We start from the raw sequence: 18466 nt of genomic DNA, 5'->3' as shown, positions 1-18466 counted from the left end.
AGCCAGGGTAATATTAGCTAGCGGTTTGTCCCACGTAGCTTATTTTAACATGGTAAACATGCAGGCTCACTTCTGAACGGCAAAAGAGCTAGCGCTTAGCTTGGTTAGTGGGTAATGCTAATGCTACTCCAGTAGTGCTAGCCGGGGTTTTCAGCAGGCTACAGGCCAATAATACTCATCTCTGAATGACGAAAGAGCTAGCGTTTAGCTCGGTTAGCGGCTAATGCTAATACTGCTCCAGTCTGGGTGCTGGAGAACTAAACTGAAACTCCTGTATAACTCTGTACTTCAGTGGAGTGTCTTTACTGCTCCTTAATACCTGACTGATAGAATTTATACATAAGGAGCACCGGATTATAAGCAGTACTGATGATTTTTGGGAAACTTCAAGGATTTTAAGTGCAACAAATAACGTAGTTATTTAATAATTTTACAGAGTAGAGAGTACAAATTAATTACCTGAATAAGCCTGCCATATGTCACTCTAAAGAAGCTCCAGCTTCAGCATTCCAAATCTGCCTTCATGTTTAATTATTTGTGCTTATTTTAGCCATTTTAATGGTTTAAACTCCTGCTTAAACATCCTCCTGCTTCTTATTCCAGTTTACTTTTCCACTTTGTGATGGAGCAGTAGATTTCCACGCCTGAGGGCTGAACTACACAGTCCACAGTGAGGATTGTGTGACCGTGAACAGAAGGACAGAGTGGTTTCTGCACCAATACACACTTTATACTGGATTCTGCTGCTTTTAAACTGGGATTACGTTTTTCTCCTGAGCTTGTTGTTTTGTAGTTTGGCATAAGAAAGAAAAAAAGAACATAGAAAAAGACTAATTAGCAAAAAAATGAAGAAAAGTCTTAGGACCCAATCTTACACCATGCACAAAATGTGTCATGATGCTCATTGCTGAATATATCTACACTGATGGGCGTGGTGTTCTGGAAATGAGGTGTGTTCAGGTACATTTCTGGAGTTTTATCTTGTTTATCTTGGTAACAGAAAACACAGGAGCTCTACTGACTGAATACAACCTAGACAGACGCCAACAGTCAGACGTTCATCGCTATCTCGGTAACACAGGCGCCGTGCCGAGCCGAGCGTACACCCCCACTTATTACACACACATGAACACACAGCAGCACAAACCCAACTTTTACATCAACAATAAACAGAATAGTAAATAAAATAACATTGCTGTTCCCGTAAATGAGCTGCTGGAGCTCCTTCACAGCGTCAACCAGCAGCTCAGTTTCCTCTGCTGAGAAGAGTTTGTTGAACACGTCCAGGTAGCTGCACCGTTACAATAGCAATACACCAAAATCAGAGCTCACCTGATCTACTCTTAAAGATAATGATGAGCAAGAGACACTCTGATTGGTTTATTGTTTATTTCACATTACGCCCAAAATTAACCACACCCATGATTGATTAAGAGAATTAGTGCAATTAGTGTACTTTTCCTGTCGTTATGATAGCAAAGACACACTGACATGCTCGCTTGTTTATACTGTGTGTGTGTGTGTGTGTGTGTGTGTGTGTATAGGTGACGGCTGCAGGCACTGGGAGGGATACTGTGGAGCGATGGACTCTCGAGCTCAGTGGGCAGCGAAGCTTCTGCAGGAGTTCCAGCAGAGGGTGGACGCTTCCGGCTTTCCTGGACCAATCGCTGACCAGAACCCACCCGGCACACAGTCCCCGGCCCGGAGAACCCAGGGTACCACACCGCGCACCCACAGAACCACATACACACTCACACACTCTCAGATTGACCTTTAAACGTCTGAAAAATTGATTTATCTTCTTACTTACAGAAGGAGAATCCGCCCGCAAGTCCAGCCCTGAAGGGGGCGTGGCCTCCCGGACGTCTGGGACCGCCCTAAAGAGATTCCGGTCTAGCTGCATGGTGTTCCGGGTGGACGATCTGGACATCCACCAGGTCTGCATTAGCATATTTAGCTCCACCCATTTACCACACATCAGATTAGCCCCACCCCTTCAGCCTACAGCAGTTTAGCTCATTCTTTCCTTAATAATTACTACAGCCAATCAGAAAGGAGCTTAGACACAGTTAAGTGTCTTAAGGCGTAAAAAGTGGCTGTAATTAGTGTAAATTATTCAGAAATACAGAAGAAAGAAAGAAAAAAATGTGTTTCTTCTGCTTTTTTGAGACAGTCGCTCTCGCGTAACCCCAGAGGGAACGGAAGCAGCAGTGAGAAACTACCTCACATCACTCTCGCATCATCCTTAAATCACATGGTGCATGTCACATCACATGAGTCATTCTAAAAATGTCATTTTTACTCTCATCATTATTTAAAGTGAACACTGTGGGGAAGCCCAGCACGCCTCCCTGCAGAGCATCGTATCACACTCGGTATAAATCAGCATCTCTTGAGATTCCTGCTCTCAAGAGATTTATTATCACTAGGAGTAGAAATCACAGGGCATCCCACAATATTATGTTATTACCATGATATCACAATACTTCGATTCTGAGATACTCGGATACTGTTACCTAAAAAAGATAAAATACTGTATTTTTCGTATTATAAACGTCTATTTTCTGGCCTTTTTTTATACATAAGACGCATTGTATGAGAGGTTGGTAATTCAACTGGTCTGTAAACCTGTAAAGCTAAGCTAAGTTAAGTAAACAAAACTGTAATTCTTCAAAAAAAGTCAAACTAGCGCTTGATGTTAATCTGCACAGTATTTCGGCTCTTGTTTATGAATATTCATACATTCAAACATATCACCTCTGATTGGTTAACAGCACTGCAACAGCAGGAGGCAGCAAGACAGAAAACGTTTAAATTTTATTTTAAAATAAAGACATTTTTACACTAATAACAGTCTTTGCAATGTCATATATGTTACTTTATAACATGTGTAATAATGCCCTTCTAAGTGCAGTTCAGCCACTGACCTAGTCTTAGAGTCTCTGTAAAACACCAAATCCACCGGAGATCCTATTTAAACCTGTAGTTACTTACACACAGAGGTGGGTAGTCCAGGTCCAGAAAGTAAAAATCCACCCCGGGGTTTTGTTGGCTGAGCCGCAGCAAAGCCGCCCAGGCAGTTGGAACAAACAAAACCTCGGGGTGGATTTTTACTTTACTTCACTTTCTGGACCTGGGCTACCCACCTCTGCTCAGACAAGATTAACCCACTGTTTACTTGCATTGGATTTTTCCTGGTCCCTGGTCCTAGAGTCCTAGAGTAAAACGCAGAATCCACCAGAGATCCTATGTAAATCAGAAAAAGTGGATTTTAGCAGTTTTTAACAATTTATCAGTGTTTATTTTTGTCAGAATAATTGGTTAATTGATGTTCCCCTCATTAAAGTAAAGTGTTACCGAATCGCATTAGCCCGATTTAATCACATGATCACAGGATCGGCTGTGTAGCTCTGGAGTGTATGATGAATCCAGTATGAAGCTCAGAAGATTCTCATAAATCAGCGCCGGCCCGCCTCGCCCACGTCACACCGTGATCCGGCCGAGTGTCAGTCCGGCTCTCGTCACAGAGCATCACACTGCTGCAGAACCCACCCGAGGAGGAACATCAGCGCTGTTCATTAGTGTGTGTGTGTGTGTGTGTGTGTGCAGGACATGAGTCATGCTGTATTCTGCAGCGGTTCAGCTTTTATCTGTAGAGAATCTCCCTGACCTCGCTTATTCATCACTCGCTGCACACAGTTATATATTAGCAAATTAATCCGTTAATATTCTAATATTTCTTAGTATAAAACGTGATGCTCCAACACCAGGAGGGTAAAGACCAGCACACGCCTCCTCCGACACATGTGAAGTCAGATTCCGCCTCTTTTTGAACCTCTTTTGTCGAGTAGCATCACAGCGCTAACGCTCGGAGGAAAGCGCAGCGACTCGGTTCTGATACATCAGCTCACAGACGCAGCTCTGTGCTGATCCACATCACCCTAGGAGTGATGAGGGGAAAGAGAGAGAGCGCCATCTACTGTACTGTACCCACCCAGAGAGAGCAAGACCAACTGTGTGTGCTCTCTCGGGGCTCCTGCAGCTGATGGCAAGCTGCATAACCAGGATTCGAATCAGCAATCTCTCGATCATAGTGGCAGCACTTTAGACCGCTGGAGCACTCGGAGCCCCTGCATCATGTGTTTTATATGCATCTAGAAACGTAGGTTTTGTGGCAGCTAATTTTGCTGTCTCTCTCTTTTGACATAATCAAAAAAATTACAACCCACGGCACTGTAGCTAACCTCCCTGGACGTGGATGGAAGAAAACTATTGATGAAAGGTTGTGACCCTGGATAGCTTGGATGGTGGATCAGCAGCCCCAATCAAGTTTTAAAGTAATTCAGAAATTCAAGCCGCCCTGCAGGCTCAGGGTGCATCACGGGGCATCACACTGCATTCAAAGCTCAACTCGCGTGTGTATCATGGTTTCACACTTTCACCATCCAGTCATTTTTATTCTCGCTTGAAAAATATCTATTTTGGATGGAAAATATGGTACAAATATGCGGAATCGCTCTGCCACTTTTCTACAGTAATGACTCGGAGCTCGCGAGACTCATGGCCGTTTCTATGTGGTGAGAACAAAAGGCGAAAGGAGCCAAAAGTCCTCAGACCCCTTGTATGTGATTGGCCCAAAGAAATACTAGAAGCCAATCGGGTTAGAATGTCGCTTCACTGCCTCATTCATTTGCATAAAGTTAAGAAATTTAAACTCTGTATCGCTTGTCACCTGTCGCGAGTCATGGCAACAAATCACGCCCTTCCTAAGGAAATGCATGGTCACATGTCGCGTTGTCGCTTTCCAGTGTGAACTCAGGGTCAGGGTTCATCCGTCCACATTTCAATATAATGAAATGCTATGGCGGCAATCACATTAGCGCAGTCTGATCACATGACCACAGGAGCAGCTATGAAGCTCTGATGGGTCTGATAAATCCAGTATAAAGCACAGGAGCGTCACGCCAAAGAAATTCAGAAATTCAAGGCATCCTGCAGGCTCAGGGTGCATCAGTCAACATTTAAATAATGGAGATAATGGTGATAATATAATAATGGTGGACAGATGAGACCAAGATAGAGATTTTCTGTGTTTCTGGTAGGTAATTTTGCTGTCTTAGCTCTCTCTCTCTTGTCTCTCAGGTGTCCACCGGGGGGCGCAACAGCAAGAGAACCCAGTCTCTTCTGTCCTGTAACCGCAAGACGCTCCAGCTGCCGGAGAATACGCCCGCTATCCACATGCAGTTCACCGAATACTACTTCCCCCACAGCCCCGGAACTCCCGGTACCCACAGTTACCTCAGTTATCCTTAATTACCCTTAGTTACCTTTAGTTACCCTCAGTTACCCACTCTGTGCTTAGGCTAGAGATATTCATTCGTAACTGTTTACGTACTTGTCTGTGTGCTACATGTATTACTGGAGGCCTCCATTAGAGGGCAGCATCGTCTCAGATGTGTTTCCGGTTAAATGTACACGTTTCCACGTTGATTTCTGTCTTATTTTTAATTCTTATGTCTTATTCTTGCTGTTTACACAGCAACACAAACAACCCATCTGTATTACAAATGACTTAAAAAATCCAAAATTCGATCCAGATTTACCCGCTGTGTGAACGCAGCGTTTGAGTGAGTGATCAGGTACTTATATGGGGTTCTCCGGTTGTGTACCTGTTCCCTCGCAGTGCCCTGTTCTAACCTGTACGCTCAGCTGAACGGTCTGCAGTTGTGTGTAGACGCTCCCAGTCTCCTGTGGATGGCGCTGTTCTCCCGGGGTCTGCTCCGGACGCTCGACCAGGTCAAAGCCTTCTACCACCTGCAGGACAGCAGCAAGACCGACGAGCATGTGGACGTCTGGGTGGACGCTACGCAACTGAGGGTCAGGACTTAACCTCTGTTTGAACCTGTCTGATCTCATACCCGTCTGACCTCTTACCTGTCTGACCTCTTACCTGTCTGATCTCATACCTGTCTGACCTCATACCCGTCTGATCTCATACCTGTCTGATCTCATACCTGTCTGATCTGGTTATCTTAGCCGGGTTACAGTGGCTAACAATAACTGGTAACTGTTTGAAGAAAAAAGCTGTAGCTAGTTAACTCTGTTAATAGCTTACACTAGCTAACAAAAAAATAGCTTATTCCTGTTAAACTCTAGCTATGTTACTGCTATGTTAAGAGACGTTAGCTAACCCTAGCTAACTGCTAAATGAAAAAAGCTAACTCTGTTGAGAAAGAATTCTGAGAGAAAACGCATATGAAAATAGATAATGCACCTAACTTTCTAGTGAATCAAAGCTAGCTGTAGCTAACAGTTAACTGACAATGGCTGTTAACTGTATATAGCAACATACAACTGTATGTATGTGTTAAAGCTTGTTAGCTACGCTAATTGAATATTTCGAAAGGTTCTAGCATCTAAACTGGATTTCCCAAGTAAGGCAACCAAAAGATAATGGATTGAAGTTGTAGCCTGTTCTGGATAATGTGTTTGACCCGTCCCTTTTCCGTTTATAGTTGGTGGTTCCTCTGGACTCCTCTATCCTGGACCATCCAGACCGTCCTCAGTCTCTGAGCTTCAGTCTCCCGCAGGCGGTTCTGAGTAACACCCGCCACTGTCCTCACGGGTCGCTCTCCGACCTGCAGGGCGTCTACTCCAGCTTTTCCGCTCAACCGTTCTTCCAGACGTCCCCGAGTCCCCCGTTCCCTCGCGACCGCAACACCTTCCATCCCCTTCCACCAGAGTTCCTTCACTCCTCCACTGAGAAACTTCCCAGCCGGTCGCGAGACCTCTGGTGCTTGAGCCTGTCTCGGGCGGGGCTGGGTTTTGAAGGAACCCGCCGAGGACCTAAGGGCAGAGTGTTGCCGTTCGTGGAACCGTTTGCCATGTCTGTTTGGATGTGCCACCCAAAAGCCCTGAGTGGGAACTTGGTATCTCCCGCTGGAAGCACAGGAAGTGGTCCTGATGCCCCAAAAAGTCCTGGAATAAACCATGTCCTACCAGTGCAGGACGACCAGACTCCTGTACCTGAAGCTCCCTCAGCACCTGTCCACATCCTGGCACAGTCCATCACCCCGGTTAAAGTGTGGCTGAACCACTACCAGTATGTCGCTCTCCTCAGGATGAAGGACTACATCGCTCGGCTGGCCGGAGATCTTACCCGTGACCCTCAGAGTTCTGGCCAGGTTTCAGAAGAGAAGAAAGCTAATCATCCTGCGGTTTGCATCTCTTTCCTCTTGGAGGTGCTAGAGCTCAGCCTGCTGCTGCCGCCCACCGTAGCGGAGCCTGAAGAGGACGCCGGTTCTCCAGAGGAGACGGACACTCGGAGCATCACGGACTCCGAAACGTCTCCATCCCACAGAGCCAGCGGCCAGGCGCTGCTGCAGGACGGTAACGTCGGGGAAAACGGCACAGTAAGAGCCTGGACGAGATACAAGACCAATCGTTTTCCATTTGAAGGTTGTTAAAAACATTCATGTGTAATAATTATTGTCGTTTGTCGCTCAGGCCAGCGCCGGAGGAACCCAGGACGAGGCAGACGAGGGAGACTGTGAAGGAGAAGGATCAGTGGAGGAAGCTTGTGAGGCCGTGGAGGAAGTGGACAAACAAACCGCCCAGAACGAACAGTCCCAGCCAGCGACGCTCGTAACGTCCCCTCCCCAATCGCCAGCCATGACCCGAGACACTTCCACCTTCAGCCTAGAGGGGGAGCTTTCTAATGCCCTCAACGCCACCAAGGACGTCACCAAAGACGCCCTGAATGCCTCTCTGGACCTCACCAAGGGGGCGCTGTCCATCACGAAAGACGCCTTTAGCATCCTGAGTCGTGGGTCGGCCATGACCAAGCTCTTCAGCACTCCGACCAAGTAAGAACCTGAGGTTCTTTACTAATATCTCCTATTCTAGTGTAGGGCTGCAACTAATGATTAGTCGATTAGTCAACGATTAGGACATTTGGAGAGGTAGGCTGAGCTGAGTGCAAATTGTGTGAGTGTCCCCAGTACTTTGTGTAGTGCTACAAATTAAAGATTAGTCGACAACGAACATAAGCGTGTTTATTTGCGTTTTTTATACACTATTCTTTTTCTGTGTGTTTAGGGAGCAGACTGCCCGACCTGACGACGGTAGTCTACGTCTGCAGCCCCTCAAACACTCTTCTTCCCAGAATTCCTGTGATAGCGGTCTGCTGGACAGCAGTATTGCAGATGATGGTCTGTCGGTGGACAGCGACACCAGCGAGAACTTCATCATCCTGCTGGACTCCGGTATAGTGAACTCCTGCTACTGTAGCATCTTTAGTTAACACCATCTATCTGTTAGCATCCTTTCTAGCATTAGCTGTTAGCATCCTCCTGTACAGTAAAGTGCAATCTCTCTCTCTCTCTCTCTCTCTCTCGGTAGAGTCTGGTTTGGAGTCTATGCGTCCTAACGGTACTCCAGTGCACTCAGGTAGCCGGGTCAGTCCTGCCGGGGGGACGGAGGGAGGGTCTTCAGCAGACCTGAGCAGCTCTCTGTCCCAAAGCACTGAGGACATCTCCCAGGACACAGTGAGTTCTCACAAATACTATACACTTATTTTAGGGTCCTATCTTACACCCTGTGCAGGGCGTGATGTGATGCTCATTGCTATCTTACACCAACAGTCTATTTTCACTCCTTTCTGCTGAGAAGCGTCAGACACGTCCAGGTAGCTGCACCATTAAAATAACAATCCGCCAAAGTCAGAGCTCACCTGACTCTTCATTAAATGGAATGATGAGCAAGAGACGCCAAAAATTAACCACTCCCATGATTAATTAAGAGAATTAGAACATGACTTTTGCTTTGTGTTTCAAGCCGCACAAGGTGTACTTTTCCCGTCGTTATGACAGCAAAGACACACTGACACCCCCTAAATTAACCTGTACAGTGCAGTACGGTCGACAGGCATTTTACACAATCATGTTTAGGTGCAAAATGTAATTGATCGATATCATTCAATATCACATTTGTTTTGGTAAACAGTTATTGCAGAGGTATGGCAGTTGCGTCTTGGTAGCTGAACTGTTAAAATAGCAATATCCCAAAGTCAGAGCTCACCTGACTCTTAAAAGGAATGATGAGCAAGAGACACTCTGATTGGTTTATTTCATGTTACGCCCAAAATTAACCACACACGTGATTAATTAAGAGAATTAGAACATGATTTTTGCATTGCGTTTCAAGCCGCACAAGATGTACTTTTCCTGTCATTACGACAGCAAAGACACCCTGACACTACGCCCTAAATCAGTCCATGCTGGGGGTGGGCAGAGTCTTGAAAGATGAAAGCAGCTCTGCTGTGGTTCATCAGTAGTGTGTATTTATCCTCTGGACCGTGTGTGTCTCCTGTAGGTGTCGGTGCTGATGCTGTGTGTGGGCGGAGTCAGCTCGGTGATGGAGATGCGAGGGGAGGATGTCGTCGTGGCGACTGAGGCGCGGTCCATCACCCCCAAACAACTGGGCAACCAAAGACTGGCAGAGCTGCTGGCTGGACTGGCACTGCCACCCGGTAACACCAGCTTACCATTAGCATCTTAGCATTCAGTGCTAATAGTGTATAGTCTATGTTTTTTATTGCTGATTAGCTATGTTAGCCTTGTAGCTCCAGTGCTAATAGTTTATGAGGTATGTGTTTTTATTGATTGTTAGCAACATTAGCCTCGTAGCTCCAGTGCTAATTGTTTATAGGCTATATGTTTTTATTACTTGTTAGCTACGTTAGCCTCGTAGCTCTAGTGCTAATAGTTTATAAGCTATATGTTTTTATTGCTTGTTAGCTCCAGTGCTAATTGTTTATAGGCTTTATGTTTTTATAGCTTGTCAGCAACGTTAGCCTCGTAGCTCCAGTGCTAATAGTTTATAGGCTATATGTTTTTATAGCTTGTTAGCCACATTAGCCTCGTATTCAGTGCTAGTAGTTTATTGGGTATATGTTTTTATTACTTGTTAGCTACATTAGCTACATCGTAGCTCCAGTGCTAATGCTAAACTGTCCTGCAGGTGGTCCGTCGTCCCCCGCCCCCCTGTCCCGTGTCCCCCCGTCCCCCGGGCCGCGGGCCCCCCCGGCGGTGTGTGTGCGGGTGGAGGGGGGTCCGGCTGCGGGGCGGCACTGCCCGTCGGCAGAGGGGGCGGGGTTTCTGGAGGTGTGTGTTCAGGGCTGCAGGGCGGAGCTTCTGACCTCCACCCTAAACACACTCGGCCCGTTCCTGGAGGACGAGCTCACCGCCGAGCCTCCACCAATCAGACTGCGGATCTACAACACCAGCCTCACACTGAAGGTACACCTACCTCAGACTCCGCCCACTCAGATTACCATATACATCTCTGTAAAAAAAAATTCTTTGATTTTACCAAATTGAAAATCTCTGGAATATAATCAAGAGGAAGATGGATGATCACAAACCATCAAACCACCAAACTGAACTGCTTGAATTTTTACACCAGGAGTAAAGCAGCATAAAGTTATCCAAAAGCAGTGTGTAAGACTGGTGGAGGAGAACATGATGCCAAGATGCATGAAAAAAACTGTGATTAAAAACCAACCAGGATTATTCCACCAAATATTGATTATTTCTGAACTCTTAAAACTTTATGAATATAAACTTGCATTCTTCTGTTCTTAATTTAATAAAAAGTGACCTCAAAACATCCTTAAACATTTATTATTAATTGACACTATATACGAAATTATAGGCCCTGTTTTAATGATGTATAGGTGTGTCTTTGCTATCGTAATGATGGGAAAACATTTATTTTTTTATAATCCTACCATGTCTTATTTTACCTTTTTATTTTATTTGCCTTATTTGCAGTTTTACATTGCATTGGATTTTACTGGTGTTCTGTTTGTATGTACAGCACTTTTTGTACAGAGATTTTATTTTATGAAAAGTGCTATATAAATACGTTTATTATTATTTATTTTTATAACTATAATTATTAAATACGCAGAATCAAGGGCATTTTTACGTAACCTGACAAAATTACTATTTACTGTATCTCTCAATTCCAGCTGTGGGACCCAGTCGTAGGAGGGTTTAAATACCTGTTATATATTATATTATATTATATTATATTATATTATATTATTTTATATTATATTATATTATATTATATTATATTATATTATATTATATTATTTTATATTATATTATATTATATTATATTATATTATATTATTTTATATTATATTATATTGTATCATATTATATTATAACGTATTTATATGATGTGTTTCAGGATGACGGTCCGCGGGTGTACCCCACCGCCCCCCAGCCCGTACCCGTGGCCTTCTACCTGGACAGTTTGGTGCTGGAGCGCCTGGACGACGGGCGTCTCACTCTCAGACGTGAGTCACGCTCAAATAAAACCAATCTAATAACCTCTTCTCTCACATTCAGTGTGTTTTCCTTAATTTCTATGATTTTCTACATTAAATTTAATATTGAAGACTTTTTAAATAAAGCTCTACAGGAACTCATGCTGAATTATTTGAGAACGAGGGGGTGTCCAAACTTTTGACTGATGAATAATAATACATGAATAATTACACATGAAATATAAATTATAGAAAATTGAATTGACCTTTGACTTTCTCCTCCAGCCACTAGCAGCCAATCAGGAGAGAGAACCCAGGACAGACCCTGCTGTGGACCTGGAGAGGAGGGGGAGGTACATTAATTTAATTAAATACACACACACATTAATGTTAAACACACACACACAAACACACACACACACACACACATTAATGTTAAACACACACACATTATACACATACACATACACACACACATTAATGTTACACACACTCTAACACATTAATATTAAGCACACACACAAATTATTATTAATCACTTACACACACATGCACACACACACACACACACACACACACATTAATATTAAACACACACAATATTGTTACACACACATACACACACTTCATCTTTTACAAATATGAATCACTTAAATGGGAGTTATATATTATAGTGATATACACTGTGGTTTGTGTGTCTGTATGACTGTCTGCTTGTGTATATATAATCTGTGTGTGTGTGTGTGTGTGTGTGTGTGTGTGTGTGCAGGTGGAGGTGCTGCAGGTGGAGTTGGGTGAAGCTCGTTCTGCTCTGGCTGCAGTTCTGTCGGAGCGAGAGCGCCTCCTGCAGGAGATCCACAAATACAACCCTGCATTTACCCTGTAATCCATCCATCCATCCATCCATCCTTACATACAGCACCAGCAGGGGGCGCCACCGACACACACACACACACACACACACACACACACACACACACACACACTGACACGAGCCTCAAGATCAACACCACGACCTTCTTCTTCTTCATCACAGTTACTGTAATCATCACTGACTCACCCTCTCTCTCTCTCTCTCTCTCTCTCTCTCTCTCTCTCTCTCTCTCGTTACCTGTGTGACTCACCTGGATGAGTGAGGAGGTTGTAGTGTACAGGTGTGTGAGAGTGTGAGTAGGTGTGTAGCTCTGTTCACCTCTGGTACCCACAATGCACCACTGCTGTTGTGCAAACACTGATGATAGGTGTGTAGTTCTGATAGACAATAATGTTTCACTGTAGAGCTGCCTGTGTGTGTGTGTGTGTGTGTGTGTGTGTTTGGGGTTCTGGTGGTTCTATGTGTGGTTCTGACGGTACTGTTCTCCAGTCGTTTCCTGTATTAATGCAGAACAGAACCGGGTTCAGTTAAGTGCATTATAGTGATGAACTCTAGAGCAGGGGTTCTTCTAAGGTCGTGTTCACACCAGCTACATTTAATCCGGTTTAATCGAGCTCTGGTTTGGTTTGGTTTGCACTCTTGGTGTGATTCTTTTGAACACTTTGGGTGCTTATTCGGTTGCATTCATGTGGTTTGTGAGGTAAGAAGAAAACAAATTGGGCATTTTTAATGCCTTTTTTATATAGTTTTTATTTTGTAAAACCCATGAAGATACATAGCTAGTTAGTCTAGTGTTAGCTAAATGTATAAAGCTAATTAGTTACTAAGTGTTACTTTAGCTAAACAAAGATAAATAGCTAGTAATGTTTATATTAGCTAAACTTATAAATCTAAATATCTAGTAAAGCTAATAGTAGTTAAATGCATAAAGCAAAATTGCACCTAAGCTGTATAAAAGTTACATTCAAGAAGCTAAATTGCTAGTTAGCTTTAGATTAAGTTGCTAGCAAGATTTTCGTTTTGCTAGCTAAATTGTGCATAAGCTATATCGAAATTAAACTCACAAAGCGTGATAGCTGGTTAGATTTACGTTAGCTAAACATATGAAGATAAAGTTTTCGCTAATCTCATGAAGCTAAATACCCACCTGTAGCTAGCCTTGTAGCTCCTCCTCATTAAATATAAAAAAAATACCAAAGCTTTTTAATAAAAAGCTGGTGGTACCAATCCACTGTAGAATCTGTTTTTGACCAAATTATTTTTTATTTTATTTTAATTATCCGACTTTTATATTAAAAAAAAAAAAAAAAACACAAAACCGGAAAGTTTTTAGCACATTTTTTTTTTTGGGTTGTTATTTTGTCACTATAAATATCATGTGTGGTTCTTTTGAGCAAGTCTGAAAACAGTAAACGCACTCGAATTCCGACCAAAAACAATCATACCACAACCCGTGAGAGGAGGTGGTTCTTGGTCTGGCCGCAAACCAATTCCAGAGGGGTTCTTATTGGTGGTGAGAACACGATCCAGTCTTGATCCGACTCGACCATCAAATATATTGCTTATATTTTAGCTAACCGGCTGTTCAGGTGCAGTTCAACCTGATTAATTACCCAGATAATCGCTGCTCACATCCTAAATTTCATACTGCACAGCTAAACGTGCTGGTCTGGAATGCAGAACCTTCTTGTTTTATTTACTTTCTAGCTCCGCCCCAGAAAGTTCTGACCAATTAGAGAACACAACACATCACATGGTTTGTTGAGGAGCATATTTGTGTGTTTAGGTTTGTGCCAAAGGTTAAAACTCCCAAGTAAATGAATTCATTAACTGATTTAGATTAGAGAAACCTAATACAGGTGTGAACACACACCTAAGAGGATAAACATTTGTTATAAAGTGCTAAATAAATACATCTAAATTTAATTCTTAACTTAAGGTGGGATAAAATATCGATATCAGTACGTATGGCATTGTTTTCGATATATGATACGATAAATGATTAATACGTGGTGTGAAATGTGGATATTGATACTGATAGATAGATAGATAGATAGATAGATAGATAGATAGATAGATAGATAGATAGATAGATAGATAGATAGATAGATAGATAGCTGGCAACAATTGATGTCTTAATTAGTGTTAATAATAGTTATTTGAGATTCGGTTGATTCGTATAGTTAAAAAATAGGAATTGAGGTTAAGAACCCCTGCTCTAGTTATATGGTGGAGCTACGAGGCTAACAAATAATGGAAGCTTATTTAAAGCAACTAGCAAAGTATTAGCTAAACACAAAGCTACATGCTAGTAAACTTTACATTAGCTAAAGTCATAAAGATAAATAGCTAAAAAACTTTACATTAGCTAAACACACAAAGCTAAATAGCCAGGTAGTTTAATGTTAGCTAAATGTATAAAGCTAAATTGCTAATAAGCTTTACATTAGCTAAACACAAAGCTAAATAGCTAATTAGTCTAATGTTAGCTAAATATACAAAGCTTAAAGAGCTAATAAGCTTTACATTAGCTAAATAGACAAAGCTAAATAGCGTATTAGTCTAATGTTAGCTAAATGTATAAAGCTAATTAGCTACTAAGTGTTACTTTAGCTAAACACACAAAGCTAAATAGCTAGTAATGTTTATATTAGCTTAACTTATCAATCTAAATACCTAGTAAAGCTAATGGTAGTTAAATGCATTAAGCTACATTGCATGTAAGCCCTACAGAAGCAAAATTTATGAAGCTAAATGGCTAGTTAGCTTTAGATTAAGTTGCTAGCAAGATTTCCGTTAGCTAAACTCTTAAAATATAATATATAGTAAGCTTTATGTTAGCTAAATAAACACATTAAATAGCAAATAAGCTTTACATTAGCTAAACTCACAAAGCGTGATAGCTGGTTAGCTTTACGTTAGCTAAACATATGAAGATAATGTTTTTGCTAATCATGTAAAGCTACATATCCAGCTGAAGTTAGCCTCGTAGCTCCTCCTCATTTAATATAAATTGAAACGTTACCAAAGCTGTTTATCAAGCACTTGTGCTAAATGTAGCTAATAATGAGTGGATGCTAATAGACACCGATTAGCATGAGGTTAGTGGTGAGGTGCTAACTGGTGGTTAACTGGTTTTAAGTGCACTTTGTGCTAATAGGCCTTTCTCTCGCTTCCGGGGTCGACATTTCCGGTCTAGACATTTCTGTGTAAACTCAGTTCCGTTTGGAGCGTTCGTTCTTCCGCCATGGCGCAAGTGAGTAGTAAGTGTTTTTGCAGCGTACCACTGTGCTCTAATTCCAAGCAAAAACAGCCTTATTTGAGTTTCCACTCATTTCCAGCTGAGGAGGAACTCAGAAAGAAGTGGGTGATAGCCATTAGAAGGAGTGAGGGGCCGAATTTCAAAATTCTTAGGAACAGCACGCATGTGTGTAGCGCTCATTTTGAGCCGCAGGACATCTACGTTACACCAAAGGGCAAGACGTGGCTGAAGAAAGGTGCGATACCGCGTCGTTTTAGCTGGACTCGGCCAGCCAGGCAGTCTGTGTACAGCAGAGTGAATTCCCGTCTCGGAGATTCTGCTCGTTTGGACGAGGAGGGCGCGATAGGGGAGCAGGCTGTCGGTGTGCTGGAAGAAGAGGGAGACGGGAGCGCGGCTGTGCGGGACCACGACTACGTGACTCGGCCGACTCCCGGTGAGTAGCTAACTACCTAGCTAGCAAGCTAGTAACACTGCTCTATAAAACATTGTACTTTAAACAAGATAAACTAAAGAAGTACAGTGTTATCAGGAAAAAAACATGCATGTAAAGTCTGATTCAGCTAGCATGATAACAGCTGTTCTGTCTAAAATAGACAGAAGCTTGTAGCTAGCTAGCTACGGTCCATTTTATATAGAACAGCTGTTATCAAGCTAGCTGAATCAGACTTTACATGCATGTTTTTTCCTGATAACACTGTACTTCTTTAGTTTATCTTGTTTAAAGTGCAATGTTTTCCTCACCTTTTTCTCTTAATATTAAGATATTCCCTTTTTTCTTACTCTTATAACCTAATTTACATTAGATGGCTACGTTTTTTTATTTGTTTACATTATTTCTTGGCCACTTTATTTCTTCATTTATAGCATTATTTGCCTTACGTAACTAGCTACATTTTAATAATATAATTACAAATGTTTTTTTTCTTTATATAAATATTTCATCCATTTTATAGCATAATTTACCTCCCTTCATGTATCATTCTTAACATTTCTTTTTCATAATTTTGCGAAATTGTCCACTTATCTTAATTTTTATAACATTACATCTAACATTATTTACCTCACACTATGATTTTCAGTTTTCTTTATTAATATTAACGTATTGTCCACTTAACTTACATAAAAGAATTAAACACAAATAAATATACTTTTTTCTTTGTTAAAATGTAGTTAACATAATGAACCTCATACATCTATCTAGCTACTTTTGTACCTTTATTAATATTAAGATATCATCCACTTTAATCTTAATTTTATAACAAATTTCCTAACGTTGAACTTCCTTAGTTTATTTTGTTCAAAGTGCTGTGGTTTTATAGAGCAGTGTCCTGCTTACGATCTAACTAATCAGCTGATTTACAGCCTATTATTGAGTTAAAGTTATCTGACCAAGATGGAGTATAAGGATGGTTCTGCTGCAAATTGTTTAAATATAGGAAGATAGATATTTTCTTAATGTTTTGATTGAAATTGTTTCTTTTTTTATTAACAGGAGCTGTTGAGGAGTTGCTTGAAAAAATCAAAGATCTTGAGGAGCAGTTTGAGAGGTTGACTGTCATCAGGACGCAGTTCAGCAGATTTTGTGTTTCGGATGAAAATTTTAAATATTACACCAAATTCCCTTCTGAGCAGCACTTCACTGTTTTTTGGAGATCTATTGAGCCATCAGCAAGCAGACTCATCTACTGGAGCAAAGCGCAAAAAATGGGAAAAGAGGCCGCTGCGAATGCAACACCAAGTCCATCTCGCAAGCTACAGCTGATTGACGAGTTCTTCATGTATTCCCTTCGCACTGCAGTGGGATTAAAGGAGAAAGTTTTGGCTGACATGTTTGAAGTGAGCCTTTCAAGTGTAAGCAGGGTGATCATTACGTGGGCCAACTACCTGTATGCAGTCCTTGGTTCAGTTCCAATATGGATGACACGGGAACAAGTGAGAAGACACCTTCCCTCAAAGTTCCGAAAATATTGCCAGAATGTCCGAGTCATTTTGGACTGTACTGAGCTGCGTTGTGAGTCACCAAATGCAATCACTCTGCATTGTGAGACTTTCTCCACGTACAAGTCTCACACAACTTTCAAGGGTCTCATTGGGGTTTCTCCAAGTGGTGTCGTCACCTTTGTCTCCAGGCTTTTCACCGGTGCTGTCTCAGACAAGGAGATCACTAGGCTGTCTGGCATTATTGATCTGTTGGAGGAAGGTGATGAAGTCATGGCAGACAAAGGTTTTCTTATTGAAAACTTGTTGTCTGTTGCTGGAGCAAAACTTATTATTCCACCTTTCAAACACAAGGCTCAGTTTACAAAGGAGGAGACAGAGCAAACTCAAGCCATTGCACGGTTGAGGATTCTGGTAGAACGAGTCATTCGCAGAGTAAAAGAATTCCATATATTTGACTCTGTAATTCCTCTCACCCTAGCAGGCAGCATTAATCAAATATGGGCCAACTGCTGCCTGCTGGCGAACTACCAAGGACCCATGGAACTTAACCCACGCTAACTGGAGCATCATGCACCCTTCTTGTCAGTCACCCTCAATCAAAAAGTAAGTGTGTGTCTTTTTTTATTATATATATATATATATATATATATATATATATATATATATATATATATATATATATATATATATATATAATGTGTGTGTGTGTGTGTGTGTGTAAAAAGCATTGGCATCAACAACCCTTATTAATTCTGCACCATTTTATTCTCAGAGGCAAGGCTATGCTAATTTATTTCTATAGCACCTTTCATACCCATTGGCAATTCAAATTTATTACGTAAAGAAAAAAAAAATTCAAACATTCCTCAGATGTAACATAAGACTTTTAGCTATTAGTTGCAGGGGGAAAAAAACACGAAATTAACACAACATAGTGCTTTAAAAGTAGGCACTAAAACTTTGCAACATACAGGTAATAACAGATTTGGTTGCTTTTGCTTCTGTATAAATGTTCAGAGGAAAAAAATGTATGGGGGGAAAAAAATTATTT

General features: G+C 41.8%; 1 protein-coding gene across 1 annotated transcript in view; it reads left to right on the top strand.

The window, feature by feature from the left end:
* Positions 1 to 18466, top strand: part of uhrf1bp1 (UHRF1 binding protein 1) — a 36240-nt gene that overhangs the window by 15614 nt on the left and 2160 nt on the right. Inside the window, exons 10-23 of the mRNA XM_049486483.1 lie at positions 1545 to 1715; positions 1813 to 1937; positions 5143 to 5284; positions 5684 to 5877; positions 6516 to 7412; positions 7507 to 7865; positions 8098 to 8264; positions 8401 to 8546; positions 9373 to 9529; positions 10021 to 10298; positions 11260 to 11368; positions 11624 to 11691; positions 12108 to 15907; positions 16967 to 18018. Coding sequence (XP_049342440.1) covers positions 1545 to 1715; positions 1813 to 1937; positions 5143 to 5284; positions 5684 to 5877; positions 6516 to 7412; positions 7507 to 7865; positions 8098 to 8264; positions 8401 to 8546; positions 9373 to 9529; positions 10021 to 10298; positions 11260 to 11368; positions 11624 to 11691; positions 12108 to 12224 — 2930 coding nt within the window. The 3' untranslated portion in view covers positions 12225 to 15907; positions 16967 to 18018. The remainder of the gene's footprint in view (positions 1 to 1544; positions 1716 to 1812; positions 1938 to 5142; positions 5285 to 5683; positions 5878 to 6515; positions 7413 to 7506; positions 7866 to 8097; positions 8265 to 8400; positions 8547 to 9372; positions 9530 to 10020; positions 10299 to 11259; positions 11369 to 11623; positions 11692 to 12107; positions 15908 to 16966; positions 18019 to 18466) is intronic.

The sequence above is a fragment of the Astyanax mexicanus genome, chromosome 13 (genome assembly GCF_023375975.1).
Source record: "Astyanax mexicanus isolate ESR-SI-001 chromosome 13, AstMex3_surface, whole genome shotgun sequence".
Taxonomy (NCBI): domain Eukaryota; kingdom Metazoa; phylum Chordata; class Actinopteri; order Characiformes; family Acestrorhamphidae; genus Astyanax; species Astyanax mexicanus.
Note: the sequence above shows the minus strand (reverse complement) of the source record. Positions and strands in the feature narration are given on the sequence as shown.